The sequence below is a fragment of the Ursus arctos genome, unplaced genomic scaffold (genome assembly GCF_023065955.2).
Source record: "Ursus arctos isolate Adak ecotype North America unplaced genomic scaffold, UrsArc2.0 scaffold_1, whole genome shotgun sequence".
Classification (NCBI taxonomy): domain Eukaryota; kingdom Metazoa; phylum Chordata; class Mammalia; order Carnivora; family Ursidae; genus Ursus; species Ursus arctos.
This window is the reverse complement of record NW_026622763.1, coordinates 102762406-102776702: the sequence shown is the minus strand read 5'-3', so window position 1 is coordinate 102776702 and position 14297 is coordinate 102762406. Positions and strand designations below refer to the sequence as shown.

Here is a 14297-nt window from a genome sequence, read left to right as displayed (position 1 = left end):
CTCAGGGGGCTCCCTAGACGCTGCATGCCCAAGAACTTGGCCTCCAGCTCTGCATGCAGCCTGGGGAAGCGCGGTCGGTCCTCCACAAGGACAAGGAACCCCAGCACACGATGCGGAGAGACCGGGTGCTGGAACCTTAAAGAAAAGGAGAAGGCGGCGCATGGAAGGCACAGTGGTGTTCCAGGTGGAGAGGTGACCCATCTGCCACGTCAGGAGAGAGGAAGTCAGAGAAGCAGAGATGAAGAAGGAGCCACACCGGGGGCTCTGATAAACTATGTTAAACTCTGGACTTTATCCTAAAGCCATGGAGACACCAAAGAATGCTCAGCAGAGGGGGTGAGTAAGCAAAACTGCCCGTGGGGAAGGCCCTTGGTGAGGAGCGGACGGACAGAGGCCTGGACAGACAGAGGCCCAGGGTCAGCTGAGGTATACTCAGCAGCACATAGGAGATGACCTAGACACCCTGCGGCGTAACTCCAGTGATTAACTAGAAATGAGGGACAGCAAGGGAAGAATCCAGAACAACTGTCAGATTTCTGGCTTGGATGTCTGGTGGACAACATTTTCAGACTCTAAGGGAAAAAATGCAGGATGGGTGGGGCTGAGTGGTGGGTTCAGTGCTGAAAATGACAGGCTTGAGGCACTATGAGGCAGGTAAGCAGGCCGGAGGGCAGCCAGGAAAAAGAGAACAGTGAGAGGGTGAGGGTGGGGTCTCTGGGAAGCCAGGCAAGTGGGGGAGGGACCAGGACCAAGTGCCACAGAGAAGCCAAAGGAGATGGATGCTCACTGAACTCAGCTGAATGGATGTAAACAAATGACTGGCCTCCCAGGCTTCCTGACTAGTGATAATGAACTTGTAAATAATCCTGGCCCCAAGTGTACTAGTTCACCTTCACCACTAGGGGGCAGTATGTGCCCGAGCTGAGCAGTTCACCGCACAGACCTGGGGGGGGCAGGGGGGCTTCTCAACACTGCCCCGGAGCCCAGGGCTAACCACAGACAACAGTCCACCCACTTACTAAGACCACCAACACTAAGAGTCGCGAGAGAAGGCTAAGTCTCTGAAAAATATGCTCAAGTCAGGTCGAAGATTCGAAAAACATGTTGAAAGCAAATGACAAACTAGAAAAAAATATGACCGACAAGGAATTTATATCTCTATTATAACAATAATCCTTAGAAATCAAATGTTTTAAAAAGGTAAATACCCTAATAGAAAACTAGGCAAAAAAACATGAACACCTGATTCATCTAAAAATTCATAGTTAACTGAGATGTTTGATTTCATCCGTACCAAAGAAATAAAAATCAAGCATACCCTTTTTGTCTACTTAGTTGGGCAAAACTAAGATGAGCAACAGACAGTGAAGGGGAAGGGACAGTTTCTGCAGCATCAGGAAGGTGAACTGGCACAGCCCCGACCAAGAGCAACCTAAGCCTCCACGGAGCAGGAAGGCAAGCCAACCGGGGCCGCGTGGCTCCACCGATGGAAAACTGTCACAAAGCTCTCCGTTTACTGATGAGCATCACAAGCCAAAACGCAGTAACAGGACAGCACGGGTAATGTGAGTCTGTTTAAAATAAAATGCATCATATCTTATACTACATATGTATGTCGACAGGAGTTCTGAAAGTCACTGAAATGTTAGCAGCAGTGGCTAACATTGAGGGGTGGGGAAAGAGGACGATGGAGCAAAGTGGAAAATCAATGAACACTTTTTTGTTTTCCAATCAGGAAAATCTATTTTTAATTTAATAGCAAAAAAACAAAAAAACAAAAACAAAACCCGATAGAGATTAAGTCCAATGAACCCTAACTGTGCCCTGACGTTCAAGTCTACTTCTGCCCTGTCCCCACAAGCAGGAGGCACCAGGCAGCAGATTCTATCACTACCCAAAAAAGCCAGTGGGGCGCCATGGAATGGCAGTCCCACCCAACTTCCCAACTTGCTCCTCCCTGGGACCTCCAGGGACTGGAATGTTCTTCCATAGCTCCCTTCACTTCTGTGAAGTTCCCATTCCTACAGCAAAGCTCCCGAGTCCCATGACGCCATCAGGCTGCCTGATCTTCCCTCCAAGACTTTCGCCAAGGGGACAAGGAGCATCACGGAACCGCAGCATTGCTCTCCCCTGGCTGGGCCCCTCCACATCCACGTACCTGTTTATGAAGATTGAGGGTGTCGATTTCAGAGAGGACCCAGCCAACACTGCCATCCCCACCACAAACCAGAATCCGGAATGTATCAAACTTCTGGAATAAGCGCAAGCTGCAGAGAAAAGAGAATGTCAAAGAAATGAGGTCCATTCTAAAGGACAAATGATGGCCAGTGAGTCCTGAGCCAAAAGGCCCCACCTGCCCTCCTCTCGGCTGACCTAGGCCCCTGCTGTGAAGAGGCCTCTGGGAGCCAGGGCCCAGGTATGCTCAGACTCAGCCCGCTGCGCCACCCCCACGCCGCTGTGCCCACTGCCCCTCACTCACATAGGAGCCCTCGGCTGCAGGAGTTTGTCTGCGCCCCTCCATTCCGGCTGTGAGACCCATCGAGCTCCCCTCAAACCTATCTCCATCTCCCTCCTGTGCTCCCCTTGGTCACCTTGCTACATGCAATGTCCCTTCAGAACACCCACAGCCTTCTGCTCATTTCTCACCCTCCACCTGAGAGGTCTTATCCAGGTTTTGGCTTCAGGGACCACAGAGATACCAATGACCTTGCATGATGACCTCCAGGCCTCCCTAAAGGACAACACTTCAACTGTCTACCAAAATGTGTCACTCCGTATCCCACGGGCACCTCCTCGTTCTAACCTTCCTTCCTCGAAGAATGGCAGCACCATGAACCCAGTTACAGGGCCAAACCTCGTCATCCCCTCGGAGTGTGGGCCACCATAGCTTCTCTCGTAATCCCTACAAGAGCCTCCTACCTACCACACGTCTCTGGGACACCTCCAATTCATGACACCAGCACGACCTTCCCGAAAGTCTTGTCAAGTGCCTAGCTTTATTATTTTGAGTAGGCTTCATACCCAGCGTGGAGCCCAACCCTACGATCAACACCCGAGCTGAGAACAAGAGTTTGATGCTTAACTGACTGAGCCACCCGGGCGCCACGAGTGTCTAGCTTTAGAAGTTGCCACTTCTTTCCAGGAAAGGTTCAAACCTCTCAGCCAGGAGCTGCCTGCCACCTGTCCTGGCTCCACCACTCCCCCAGCCAACCCACCATGTCCTCACGTCTCTGCACAGAGTGCCCTCAGCCTAGCAGGCTGCCTGCCTCCCTCTCTGCCACTGAAACACTAACTCTCCCCCAATGCCAGCTCAGCAGAGAAAGCGACAGACTCTCCAGTTTCATTTGTATGCCCCTTCCCTGCGTTCCTAAAGAATCTATACGTCCCCCTGTTCATGCGACAGATCTCCCTGTCTTGTGACCTTGACTACCCGTTTGTGTGCCGCGCACCCTGAACACAAGGACCCCACCTTACTCGGCCTTGCATCTGGCACAGAGTCCCGGCCTAAAGAAGTCCTCAGAAAACAAACAGGGATGAGTAACACAGCAGGAAACTCAGCCTACCAACAGGGCTGAGGGCCTGAAAGCAGCAAGGCTGTACCCGACCTTCAGGCTGTGAGAGAAACGGCCACGTGTGTTCCCTTGGGAACACTGGTCTCTCTCAGGCCTCCCTTCTCTGCAGAAGATGTGACACGTCCAGGCTGGGAATTGGGAAAATGAAGCCGTATCTCCAAGTTTTGCGGTGAACTGCAGGAAGTCAAGGCTACTTCCCAGAAATGGGAACTTACTAAACCAACACCCACGGCACCTCTGCGGGGGGCGGGGGAGGGGGGTGCTTCCGAAGCCGGCTGGCCACCTGCCCCCCACCCCCGACCCCGCGAACTCCTACAGCCAACTTCGGGGGTTTGCATGCACGCCGAGATAGGCACTCGGCTGTTCTGTGTGGCCAGCCTGCCCCGCCCATTCCACAGCCCCCACCCGATGACCCTGGTGCTCTGCTGCGTAAAGGCCCAGACTTGTTCGGGATACAAACAAGTCCACTCCTGGCTTGTGATGATCCTGCCACTGGTCCCATTTTTTTTTTTAACTAAAATCACTTTTTTTAAGACTATTCATCAAGCCACAAGTGAATGTGCGCCCCGCACAGACCGACAGTTCATCCGTCCATCTGCAGAAATGCGTGAAGTGTGGCCTCTGAGGACCAGGCCGGCAAGCTGCCTGCTGTGCCTTGCTGCCCGTGGGGAAAAGCAACATGCCAGGCTCCTAGGGCACCGAGGGGCATGCTCCCCTCCCCTGCCAGGCGCCTGGGCTCGTTCCAGCAACACCTGGCTCCAAAACAACACACTCCTAGGACCCTCCGAGGGAGATACACACCAGAGAACACGTTCTGCAAGCCCTTTCCACGACAGATATCCTGGACAATCCCCCTTCCAAGCAAGGCAGCCTCTTAGAGCTCCTACCCTGCATTGGTGCTGCCAAGCAAGGAAGCTAAGAATTCATTCAAATGACACAATTTACAGCAGCAAATGTTCTCCACAAACTACACAATGTACGAAAGTAGAAAGAACACACCTCAGATCTCCAGCTAACAGATAGAAGGCGTAATTACTTTGCCCCATCCACTGGGCTCTACGTATCTGCGTGTGTACTTACAGGTCACGGGACCTGTAAGTACAGTGTACCTGTGAGGTACAACCTCCCGCACCCTCCCAAAATGCAGACTCGCCCTGGTGGCCTCACTGGAGACGAATGTCCTCCTTAGTGCGACCCGCCATTAAAAAGAATAAGGCGGACCTGTAATTACTGACACAAGAACACGTCCGTGCTGACAGAGGCGAAGAGCAGGCAGTGCGACAGGAAGTAGCAGTAAGTAGCCCGATTTAAAAGTGTGTCTGCACAAGTGAGCTAGAAAGACATGCGGCTCTACCCGCTGTTCAACAGACTACCTTTATCTCCTATTTAAATTTTTCTGTATCTTTGAATCATTCTGTTCATGAGCATGCATGATCTTCAAACGTTTTTAAAACTCCAAGAAAGATCTAGGTTATAAGCTTCCTACCCAAGGTGTGGTCCTCCGTTCATGAGGTCAAAGACTTGGGCGGGGTTCAGCAGCTGTTTGAATCTTCTGAGGAACTTCACACCCTGGTTGTCCCCACTTTTGGAATTGACAAAGACCAACAATGGGCTTGTGCAGGACGGAGGGCACGTGGCCTTCCAGAAGCCTGGACGGGTGGATGGAAAGGGAGAGGAGAAAATGAGAAAGCTATCTAAGAGCCTGGCGGGAGCTCACTCATATAAAAAGCAGCTGACACCTGCAAGAAACCTGTAATTTCCACATGCGTGCCCAGTCACCAGCCAGACATCAGTAAACATTCTTACCCATCCCCATTCCCCACGGAGAAGGAAGGAGTCCCATCCAATTTGACCTTGTGCTTACATGACTCAATTTCAGAGAGACCATGCACCCCACTGCTGTCCTTCACTCTTATCCTCAATCTGGAGGAGCTGGTTTCTGAGATCTGTACCCCAGTTTCCCACCTTCTACCAAGGCCTGTTAACAAACATCGTCATCCACCGTCTGGACAGGTGAGCAGGTGCAGGTGAGCACGCTGACCCACATCTGCTGCTAGAAGGAAGCCAGCAGATGGAGAGCACGGTGCACCGGCTCCCGTCCAAGTGTGCCCAATGACCACAGGACTCCGTTTACCACCTCTGTGCACATCTTCTCTCCCCAGCTGCCTGGCCTGACCGCTTCGCCACCGCATCCTCAAATGTGTGTCACCCATTCCGGCACAGGGGAGGGGAGAACACGGGTGAGCCAGGAGAGCGTGAGGCACCCACCGTCAGAATCGATGCTGTTGAGCGCAGTGGGTGGGATGACCGACACCTTGCACAGGCCCAGCGGGCACTTGGTCTGTAAGGACTCTCTACATGACGTGTGCACCTGAAACACATCACAAGGGGTCACCTGCATCCCCTGGAACTCTCCCTGCCAATGCGGGAGTGGGCACTCCTGGGCTGGCTGAGAATGTACAGGAAGCCATTACCAGGCCTGTGTGGCCACACCCACTCACCATGGCCTTGCACCAGAGGCAGCGCCAGTCCTGCAGGCGCAGCACGCTGCCACACGTCTTGTCACACACCGTGCACTTGGCACTCACGGGCAGGTTTCCTTCCAGCCACTGGTGTGGCATGGCGATCTGCAAACCACAGAGACATGCACACTAGGGACGTCCCCAGAGCCCCACATACAGGCGAGGAAGCCCTCACTCGAAAATGCTCTGAAATAAACTCAACCAAGACCAGCTCCTTGACACAAGCAGGGAGAGGGCAGGGTCTGCAGCGTGCTCCCCCGCACCTTACTCCTGCTGCTGGTGGGCACAGCACGACTCACAGGGGCTGGCCAGGCTGAGAGGTGCAGACCATGCACAGCCCCCCACACCCAGTGTGGGCAAGAGAAGTGAGCACAGCCTGTGGGGGCGGGGGGCCCCTTGCCCCGACACAACATGAGGTGGAGAGGGTCTATACAGGGTCGGCACCCTTGGCGCAGGGCCCCATGGGCAGGCTCCCCCCATGCATACCCCGTCCTCATCCTCAATGATATCTTTCCCGATGGAGGCCAGCGTGGTCCACTTGCAGTTGTTGGTTGCACGCACAGCACACCGTTTGTGGGCCTTAAATTTGCACACTGCAAGAGAACAGACACGGGACCATCAAGCCTCGACCTTTTCAAGCCTTGTCCAGCACAGCGCTTCCCATGCTTGAGGAGGTGGTCCAGCATGACCTGGCCTGTTCTTCTAGGACAGCTGGGAACGAACGCGGAGCACTCCCCAGGTCGTAAACTACACAGTGAGGGTATGAGCAGTCTGAGCACGGCGAGACCAGCATCCGGGACAGCAGGGGTCCGCTTCGTGGGCCACCCACAGGCTCTGACCCAACTCCTCAGCCCTGCCCAGCAGCAAGAGCGCCACCGCGAACCATGCTGCATGCAAGGTCTCCGAAAGTTAAAAAGCACAGGATTTCTATGTCACAAAATTGTCTTTTTTTTTTCCCACTTTTTTTTTTTAAGATTTTATTTATTTAGGGGCACCTGAGTGGCTTAGTTGGCTATGTGTCCAACTCTTGATTTCAGTTCAGGTCATGATCTCAGTGTCCTGAGACTGAGCCCTGTGTCAGGCTCCATGCTCAGTGGAGAATCTGCTTCTCCCTCTCCCCCACCCCCTGCTTACAATCTCTCTCTCTCAAATAAATAAATCTTTTTTAAAAACAGATTTTTTTTTTTTATTCAAGAGACTGTGAGTGGGGGGGGCATGGGGGGGGCAACAGCATGGAAGGAGGGCAAGGGAGAGGGACAAGCAGACGCTGTGCTGAGCACGGAGCCCAACATGGGGCTCAATCTCACAACCCTGAGATCATAACCTGAGCCAAAATCAAAAGTTGGACGCTTAACCAACTGAGCCACCCAGGCACTCCACAACCATTTAAAATGTACAAACCATTCTTAACCTCACAGGTTGCACAAAAACAGGCAGCACGTGGGAAGTGGCCTAGGGTCCAGAGCTTGTCCGCCTCGCTCCTGCCCTCTGCCCTGTGCAGCCACTGTAACCTGCCCTCCAGATCTGGAAGACCGTATTTAATCAATCTGTTTAATCAATCTGCTCAACTTACTGAGGGGCTAGAACTACCTCAGGGAGGACAGATTTTTAACCTCTTTTTCCCCTGTGTCCTTCATGTTTCCTCTTCATGTCTCATTACCACCACTTCCCTTTTTACTTTGTTCTGTTACTATACAAAATAATTTATCAGACTCCTTAGTAGGTAAAATAAACAAGCACGGAGTCCCAGAAATTACTCTATACTGACTGACTTGTGGTGACCATTCAAGGGGTCCTAAGGCTTCATCAAGTCGAACCACCAGCCACGTTTCCCAGCAGAATACCAAGCCACTCGTACCTTCACAGGACAGCCCATGTGACGTGACCCCGGACAGAGCTTCCCGACACACGTTGCAGTAGGTCGGCCTCGCATGGGAGCAGGCGTACCAATTGTGCATCCCTGAGAAATGGTCCATGCTGTACTGGGTAGGCTGGAAGAACAGAAGAGGGACGGCAAAGATAAGGTGTCCCTTTGACATCCTTGAATGTGGTAACCTGAATGGGATTCAATAAAGTTTCCAAGAGAGGAGAGGACAGGGTCAGCCAAAAGGACGAGCAACGAGCCTGAATTTTACAAGGAACGTGCTGAGCCAGTGAGCGCCAGACCGCTCAGTGCACACGTGGTTTTGATGCTCAACGGCAGAATGTTAGCGGGCGGGCAACAAGAAGGGATGTTTCTCTTCCCGGACCTCAAAGTGCTCCCTGTTCTGGATGGTCTTCAGCGCTGCGATCCACTCTTCCATTTCCTTCCTGTTATCGGCACACAGGATGAGTTTCCTACACGGAGTGATGACCTAGAGAGAAACAAGAAATAAAGGCAATAGAGCAATGAACAAAGGACAAACGCTAACAACTGTCCAAACTTTTTCGAAATCTACTTTCACCACATGTATTTTTTTAACAAAAAATGACAGACTCATTCAGATTCTCAATTGAACAGAACATAAAAATGATCACCATGGGTCATTAAAAATCAAGAAAAGCCTCAAACCCAAAAAACAATCAAATTTAGTTTATACATTCACCAAAAATCAACTTAAGCAGACATTCATCAACCATCTACCACTTGGACATAGTAATAAGCCACAGGAAATTTTTAAAAAGGAAAGAAAGCACAGTCGCTATCACTCCAAAGAGTTCACAAATTGAGGTCCAGCATCTGAACAGTTTAGGGAAAGTCGGTCTAAGTTACTCTAAATATGATGCAAGCATTTCGAATGTATCATACATAACGTCCTTGTACTATGTGACAAGAGAGAAACCACCTGCTACTACACTCAAGGGCCTGAACAGCTTAACTGGAAATGAGGTCAGGATTGCATCTATAACATATAAAGAGTTTTTACAAATCAACAGAAAAGTCTTTCTTAACAAAAAAAGGCTATGAACTTGCACTTCAGAGAAGAAATACAAAAGGCTAATAAACAAACAAAAAGATGTTTAACTGTTCCAGTCATCAGGGAACACAGATGAAAATAGCCAACTATTTTTCACCTATTTGACTGGCAAAGTTCTTAAAGATGGTAATCCAGTGTTGGCAGAAGCATGGGAGAAAACAGTTCTCCTCGAGCACTGAGAGGAGCTAAATAGGGTATAAACTTTTTAGGGAAAAATTTGACAATGATGTCTACAAAAATTTTAAAAAGTCATAACATTTTACGTATTTTGTTTTGTAATGATGTAAAATATCTACATGGTTCGAAAGTCAAATCTACAAAGTAGGTACAGTCAGGAGCCCAGCTTCTACTTGTGTCCCCCCCACCCTGGTCCCCTCCTTTCCCCACATGGCAGCTTCAAATAAATAAGTACGGATATGGTTTATCCTTCTTTTTTAAGACAGATGCAAACACATATATCTATTCATATTCCTTCTTTTTAAAACAGTAGTATATCACACATACTTCCCTCCATCTTTGCTTTTTCATTTAATTATCTATCCTGCCCACTCTCCTTTAGCAACATGGAGCGTTTCCTCACTCTCTCTCACAGCTGCACAGAGCTCCGAAGGACAGAAGCACCGGAGTCTATTCAACCAGGTCCCTATTAATAGAAATCTTACGTTGTTGAAAATCCTTTCCTATCTCAAATAGCGCTGCAATGAATAGCCTTTTCACTGACCTCCTATGTTTCCCGGTATATTTGGGGGAGAAGTTCCTAAAAGCAGAACTGCCCTGACAAAGAGCAAGCGCATATATAATTTTGCTGCCAAATTCCCTCCCCAGGGCTGCTGCCATCTGCATTCCCACCAGCAGTGTTAGGAGAATGCCTGCTTCCCCAAGGATTCACCAATAAAACATGTTACTTAACTTTTGGATTTCGGCCCATCTTACAGTTTTAATTTATATTAACAACACCCAATTTAAATTATTAGATGATCATGTTTCTGGTTCAGAAAATTTAGAAATGGTATTTTATAAATTATCTCTGGTGATTTCTATAACCACCTATAAAGCTTAATCACAGAAGGGGATAATTAGAACTGGGTCACAAACGCATGGTTCAGGGGCACCTGGGTGGCTCAGTCGTTAAGCGTCTGCCTTCGGCTCAGGGCGTGATCCCAGCGTTATGGGATCGAGCCCCACATCGGGCTCCTCTGCTGGGAGCCTGCTTCTTCCTCTCCCACTCCCCCTGCTTGTCTCTCTCTCACTGGTTGTCTCTGTGTCAAATAAATAAATAAAATCTTTAAAACAAAAACAAAACAAAAAACAAATAAACGCATGGTTCATTCTCTCATGTCATCAGGATAACTACAGACAGGGACCAGACTGGGGAAGCTGGGGGGGAGGGTGGGCGCTGGAGGACAGAGAAAACAGAGGACTGGAGAAGCTGGGTGCCCCTCCCAAAGGTGGGGGTGTGGAGTGGCAGCCACTGTCCTTTACACATGGAGAGCACCATGAGTAGCCCATATCTCAGGATCTGCCCAGCAAGCACATGCTGAGTGTCTGCTCTAGACCTGAGATTCCAAGACTATGACAGGCCAGGTTCCCACTCACAGAGAACTTACCCTGGGGACAGACAAAAAAACAAGAAAACAATTTCAGACACTGACACAGGCCCTGAAGAAAACGTGGGCGGGTGAATGGGGCTGGTGGGTGCTTTCTACAGACAGGGTGGTCAGGGAAGGCCATAGGAGGGCTGGCAACTGACAGTGACCTGGGGTCAGTGCTTTAAAAGGAATTTTCATCAGTAACTGTCTGTCTATAAAACCTCAGCAAACATTTCTTTATTATTCATTGTGGGGTGAGTTTTAATATTTAAAAATTTTTATCAGTGTAATAAATACAGTTAGAGAAAGAGAATATACTTTATTTTGCATAACTCACGGATTATATTAAGAGTCACGCCATACGATAGTTACGGAAGAGAACAATGACATTTTTTACGTCCATTCTATTTTAGGTCTTGTTTCTGCTACTCCTGTGACAACCTTTACGGGATGAAGTGCCCACATAGTTCTAGAACTCAGCTATGTCGTCTGAGAAGATGGGTCTTTGGGCCCATCATCTTCCACAAGCCGGAGGACAGGGGTACGGTGGACTAACTTCGTGAGTACTGGGCACCACAGGGCAGCAAGTTATAGACAAAACTGCTGTGTTTAAAGACAGGGAGTTAGGGGCGCCTGGGTGGCACAGCGGTTAAAGCGTCTGCCTTCGGCTCAGGGCGTGATCCCGGCGTTCCAGGATCGAGTCCCATGTCAGGCTCCTCCTCTATGAGCCTGCTTCTTCCTCTCCCACTCCCCCTGCTTGTGTTCCCTCTCTCGCTGGCTGTCTCTATCTCTGTCAAATAAATAAATAAAATCTTTTAAAAAATAAATAAATAAATAAAATAAAGACAGGGAGTTAATATGAAACAAATGATAGATGACATCACTTCCTCAATCTGTGTGATTGTTTACAGGGAGTAAACACAGAGAGATAAATGCCCAAGAACCTGGTTTCAGCCTTTTTAAAAAACTCTTAACTTGTGCAGGTTTGAAGAAGCCTCAGACAGACTCAGATCTGAACCCTACCCGGCCACTGACTGGCCAGGAAACATAGGCAGACTGTCATCATTTCTATTCTGGAAAAGAAGGAGCTTAAAAGTTAGCTACCTGGGTTGTCATGGGACTGAAAGGGACCCATGTGTACAGGACTGGCACAGGGCCTGACATGTGGCTTTAGGGTATTCCTCCAGGTCTGAAGCCCTGAAGAGCTGTGTAACTGGAGCAGCTCCCACCCCTCCCCGTGTCTCCAGACACCCCTCTGAACGCTGCCACAGTAATGTCGATGCCACACCCCAGCGTCGTCCGAGTGTGGAAGCATGCTCTCACACACACACACTAGTGCTGCTTCAGGCTCTGGGGCCTGATCTCTGGGGATTTTCTATTTGTAGGACCATATGACACTTCCCTCCTGAGACTGTTCTAGTACCAACAGTCCATGTCCCAGATCATGAGAATCGTCAGGGAGACTCCCCCCGAATAAAAGTCTATTTCTGCTTCTCTCCCATCATGTTCTGTCACCTTTGAGACAGAATCCTTATTTCTTAGCGGTCCACAAGAATGGTCATGACTCTGTCTCCTTGAAAGGCTCCTCCTCACCCTGGTCTCTTGGCAAGGTCCTCAACAGCCTTCCGGCCCACAGGAAGCTTCCCAAATCCACTAGCAGTAGCGCACAACCCAACAAAGCTCCTGCCTGTCCCTCTTTGTTTCCTTAACACCAGCCTGGGGCCAATGCAAAAGAAAGGTGGGGACTGAAGGGTCTTCCCAAAAAAAAAAAGAAAAGAAAAGAAAATGAGCAGCTGCTAATAAGAGAGCTGTCTTGGACAAAGCTTCTTATTCAATTCCTTGATTTTGGAGACAGAGTGGGCAGGACAGGCCCCAGGAGAGAAGCAGGTGCTGGATGAGACCTCTCCTGGCTGCTCATCGAGCTCACCAGGTCAGGAAGAAGGCAGGAAGAGATACGCCTAGAAATAATAAAACTGTCCCTCTGGATTGCAGCCAAGACCACAACTCTTAGAAAGGAATGGTGCAAAAAAGGTAAAACCATTCCCACTATTCCCAAAATCTAGCCTTCACACAGAAAAGACTTTAGAGACCAAAAATGCTCTGTATTTTTCAAGCAAAGAAATGGCTCACATAACTAAATCAACTGAAACGGTAAACACAAATTAAAAGTAGGGTCATACATGAACTTGACAGGACCAATCAGTGACATCACAGAGATTCAGTGATGAATAAGCAGACTTGGTACCGAGGGAGGGGGCAGAGTAATACTACAGAGCAAGATGACAGACCACGAGACCACGACATGGAAACCCACTAATTGGAGAGTGAAAGCACACTGCAGACCTTGAAGCTGGCAAGACAAGAGAGACTGAAAGAGAAAGGATATCACAGAGAAAATGGTGGAAGCATTGCTCTCCTAACCTGCAGAGGCAGGTCAGGAAAGCAATAAACACTTACTGAAATTCTCCAGAGGGTAAGAGAACTTAAAAATCAGTAAGAAAAGGGGCGTCTGGGTGGCTCAGTCAGTTAAGCGTCGGACTCTTGGTTTTAGCTCAGGTCATGATCTCAGAGTCGTGGGATCGAGCCCCGCATGGGGCTCCCAGTCCAGCGTGGAGTCTGCTTGGGATTCTCTCTCTCTCAGGCACCTGGGTAGCTCAGTCAGTGAAGTGCCTGCCTTCAGCTCAGGTCATGATCCCAAGGTCCTGGGATCAAGTCCTGCATCGGGCTCCGTGGTCAGTGGGGAGTCTGCTTCTCCCTCTGCCCCTCACCCCTGCTTGTGCTCACTCTCCCTCTTCCAAAATAAATAAATAAAATCTTAAAAAAGAGAGACACTCTCTCTCTACCCCTCCCCCCACGTGTTCTCTCTAATAAATACAATCTTTTCAAAAAATTAAAAAATAAAAACAATCAGTAAGAAAATAGGCCAACTAACAGAAAAATGGACAAAAGACACGAATAGTTATTTCACAACCAATAAGGCACATGCAAATGCACTCAAACTTGTTAGTAATCTAGGAAGTAGACGTTAAAATCCCAGCATGGCATACCTTTCACGGTGGCTGTACTGAAAAAGATGGACAACACCAAGTACCGGCGAGGCCGCAGATCAACTAGAACACCCACACAGTGCTAGCAGGAAGGCAATCTGGTGCGACTACTTTGGAAAACATTAAAGCTGAACTCATGTACAGCATATGGCTCAGCAATTTCACCCAAACACTCATCAAAACACACACAAATGTTTATGGCATCAATACTGTTAACAGGCCTACAATGAACACAACCCGAACACCCAGCCCCGGTAAGAGTGGATAAATATACTGTAATGTATTAATATAATGGAAAACCACAAAACAATGAGAACAAACCACCTACTGCTAACACAATAACACAATATACTGAGAGAAGCCAGACACGAACATTTACTGTTCATATAATTTCATACGCATATATAAAGTTAAGATAAACCAGGAAAAGCTAATCGATGGTGCTGGAAGCTAGCTGCTTCCAGTAGTTGCCTTTGGGAACAAGGGTAAATTAGGGAGAGCTACTGGAGGCTGCTAATGTTCTGTTCCTTTATCTGGAACATCCATCAAGCTGTGCATTTGTAGTAAGTATACTTTTCCATATGTATGCTCTATTTCAGTAAAAAGGATA

General features: G+C 49.0%; 1 protein-coding gene across 4 annotated transcripts in view; it reads right to left on the bottom strand.

Moving 5' to 3' along the window:
• The window catches only part of DGKD (diacylglycerol kinase delta), a 112250-nt gene that overhangs the window by 29494 nt on the left and 68459 nt on the right, over positions 1-14297 (bottom strand). For all 4 annotated transcript variants that reach the window (XM_026491668.4, XM_057305695.1, XM_044380740.3 and 1 more), the window contains 7 exons: positions 8344-8448; positions 7953-8085; positions 6581-6687; positions 6074-6199; positions 5841-5943; positions 5059-5221; positions 2159-2267 (listed from right to left, as the gene is read on the bottom strand). In XM_026491668.4, the coding sequence (XP_026347453.1) occupies positions 2159-2267; positions 5059-5221; positions 5841-5943; positions 6074-6199; positions 6581-6687; positions 7953-8085; positions 8344-8448 (846 nt within the window). The remainder of the gene's footprint in view (positions 1-2158; positions 2268-5058; positions 5222-5840; positions 5944-6073; positions 6200-6580; positions 6688-7952; positions 8086-8343; positions 8449-14297) is intronic.